General features: G+C 36.9%; 1 protein-coding gene across 1 annotated transcript; it reads right to left on the bottom strand.

The window, feature by feature from the left end:
• Positions 1–472: 472 nt before the first annotated feature.
• LOC118070437 (putative nuclease HARBI1) lies at positions 473–1,750 on the bottom strand. Its single transcript, XM_035089036.1, has 4 exons — positions 1,548–1,750; positions 1,349–1,489; positions 896–1,238; positions 473–775 (listed from the first exon to the last, which is right to left on the bottom strand). Exons 1-4 carry the CDS (start codon positions 1,748–1,750, stop codon positions 473–475), a joined length of 990 nt encoding a protein of 329 aa, XP_034944927.1.
• Between the last annotated feature and the right edge of the window lie 1,072 nt (positions 1,751–2,822).

Below are 2,822 nucleotides of genomic sequence, written 5' to 3'. Positions count from 1 at the left end.
TGAAATGTAATCTTCTCCAGTAAGTCACTTTCTGTTTTTTTATCTATTTGTTATATGAAAATATATATATTTTATATTCATGATTAATACATAAATATCTACGCATTGATAACATTCTATTTGTAGAAAATCAAAATAATTCATATGACTTATTCTTGACATGCATTAATTGTATACAAACTCACTAAAATACACATTATTAACAATAATATTTGATTATTGATACGATTTTTATGGGAATGTTCTACAATTACAATGCATTTTTTATTCGTAATCGTTTAAGGCGCCCCTCAATTCGCATTCTATTTGTTATTACTACTGGTTGTCCAATATTTTGTTGAGCCTCGACATTTCCGTTAATAATAATTGGAATATCAATTAGATCATTCTGTTAAATACAAATATTGTGTAAAATACAGCATGATACAATATAATAAGGGATTAAATCAGTTCGTTCGATAGAAAGTTTATCTCATAAGCTACGGAATCGTCCTTTCAACATTCCAATAGCTCGTTCAACCATCATTCTTGACGACGAGTGAATTCTATTATAATTAATTTCAGCAGCACCCAAATGATGATTGTTCATATACGGGACCATGACACACGGCTGCAAATTATAAGCTTTGTCGGCTAATAAGTGGGTATTTCCAGGGAAATTGGCAGGAGTACATAAACTCTGTAAACCCGATAGTCCAAAAACTCGGGAATCGTGAACAGAGCCAACTTCACCACAGTACACATGAATAAACTTCAAAGTGTGATCACATGTAACCTATAAATTAAAATACATGACATGAAGGAAACACGACTCATGTGTTAAATAATAATCTGTCAATAAAAAAATTATTTCCATAAAAATGAATTCAAAAATATGTAAATGATTCTTGTAAGCCCAATACTGATAACTATCCGTAACAACAACTCCACAAATTGGACTCAGTAACCAGTCCATTCTTGTAAATATCGTTATTAAATTGAGATTATTTTGGCCCTTACGATTTATGTAATGATGCGCATTGATTTGTGGTTTACAAATTTTGACATGCGTGCCATCGACTGCTCCTATCACTTTAGGAAATCTGTATCTATTCTCAATATAGGATGCTGTTCTTGCTGCTTCAGCCTGAGTAGGCCACGTGATAAATGTCGGTAGGTATTTGTATAAGGCGCTTACAAATTTCCAAACAGCTCGCCAAGCTGTCCCTTTACCAACGTCGAAACGGTCGCATACTGATCTAGAAATTGGAGTTTTTCAATAAAAAAGAAATAAAACTAATATTAACATTTATGCAAGTAATTCATTAATGAATCAATTGAAAATTATAAACTTGAAGAGACATCTAACCGATATGAATCAGGAGTTGCCATTGTCCAAAGAACTAGTAAAACCTGCTTGTAAACAGGAATTGAATCTCTACCCATGTTGTCATTCCTTAAATCTGGCCCAAGTAGATTTATCAGGTAATTGACAGTGCTACGTTTCACTCTGGAATTAATAATAAGATGTGATATAGGAAAATCTCACATATTTGCTACAAATTTACCGAAAGTGACTCTTGAATGTATCATCAGACATAAGAGGTACAATGTTTTCAACATAACCTAATACTCTGACGATTCGTTCTCCCTGTTGATTACCACCAAAACAGCTCACAAGAACATCATTATCGTCAGAATCACTATCACACGGTTCACACATAACCTCTACTGCAACACGACACACCATAGTCACTCCTAAATACTCCATAACGATTAATACAAGTTAACACTGCTTTTTGAAGTTGAAAAAGTTGAAATTTACCCAACAAAAATTTACCAATGATTAATCCTACCTGTGGACGCCACTCGTTTTTTGGCCTCAAAACGAGAAACCTGGAAAAGCTGGCTAGCTCTGATACACCTGAAAACCGCGAGAAAAAAAGGTCTCGCGCGAACACAAATAAACTTTCCACAAAAGTTTTATTCAATAATTAATTTTATTTGCAAGCAGTTTGATAATTATTCCAAAACTTTAATTTTATTGAACGTAAAACCAGTGAGATTTTATTAATTAAACGACAAAACGCGTAATTTAAAAAAAAAACAATTCAAGTGACTCGAAAATAAGTGCTTAACAATAATGATATTCAACTGAATTTACTTTAATTTGTTTATTTGTTTGCTTAATTGCAAGAGCAACTTTGATATACAACCGACATCGTGGCCTAAGTGGTAAGGTGCCAGCCTAGCGCACTATGGGTAGCGGGTTCGATTCCCGGCTGAGACAAGACCCATTTATAATATAGTCTTTTCTCTGACCACGATGAGCGGGAGGCCTCTCAGAGGGCAGTCAAGGGCGTAAGCTATCGTGCTGATGACTGAATAGTACAAAAAGTGCTATTGCCGCCACGATGCCCTTGGGGAACCAGGCGACACCCCATTGTAGTACAGCCTTGCTGATGCTGAGTCTGAAACCCAGGACCCTTGAGGTAACCGGTAGAATCTCCGAGGGTAGGACGATTTCTTGTGGAACTGGGACGACCTCTTAGGTTGACACCAGGCCTATAGATCTTGCCTACCTAAGGCTGAGGAAACCGGGGGACCCATGGGGCTTAGCGGAATCTTCAAAGGCAGAAATAACGTTCTTTCGTACCACCATAATATATATATTGGAAATCGACAGGGACTGTTTCGGGGCTCAGAAGGGAACCAAGGCAACTTGGGAACCTAGGGAACCTGCAGGCCTAAGACATAAGACGACCGCCTTTACTGTGCAAACAGACCCTGTACAAAGGCCCTGTGGCTAAGTGCAGGGGAAAGCGGGACATTCTAAGACATCT

Source organism: Chelonus insularis, unplaced genomic scaffold (genome assembly GCF_013357705.1).
Source record: "Chelonus insularis isolate UGA/USDA-ARS -01 unplaced genomic scaffold, ASM1335770v1 contig_58_pilon, whole genome shotgun sequence".
Classification (NCBI taxonomy): Eukaryota; Metazoa; Arthropoda; class Insecta; order Hymenoptera; family Braconidae; genus Chelonus; species Chelonus insularis.
Note: the sequence above shows the minus strand (reverse complement) of the source record. Positions and strands in the feature narration are given on the sequence as shown.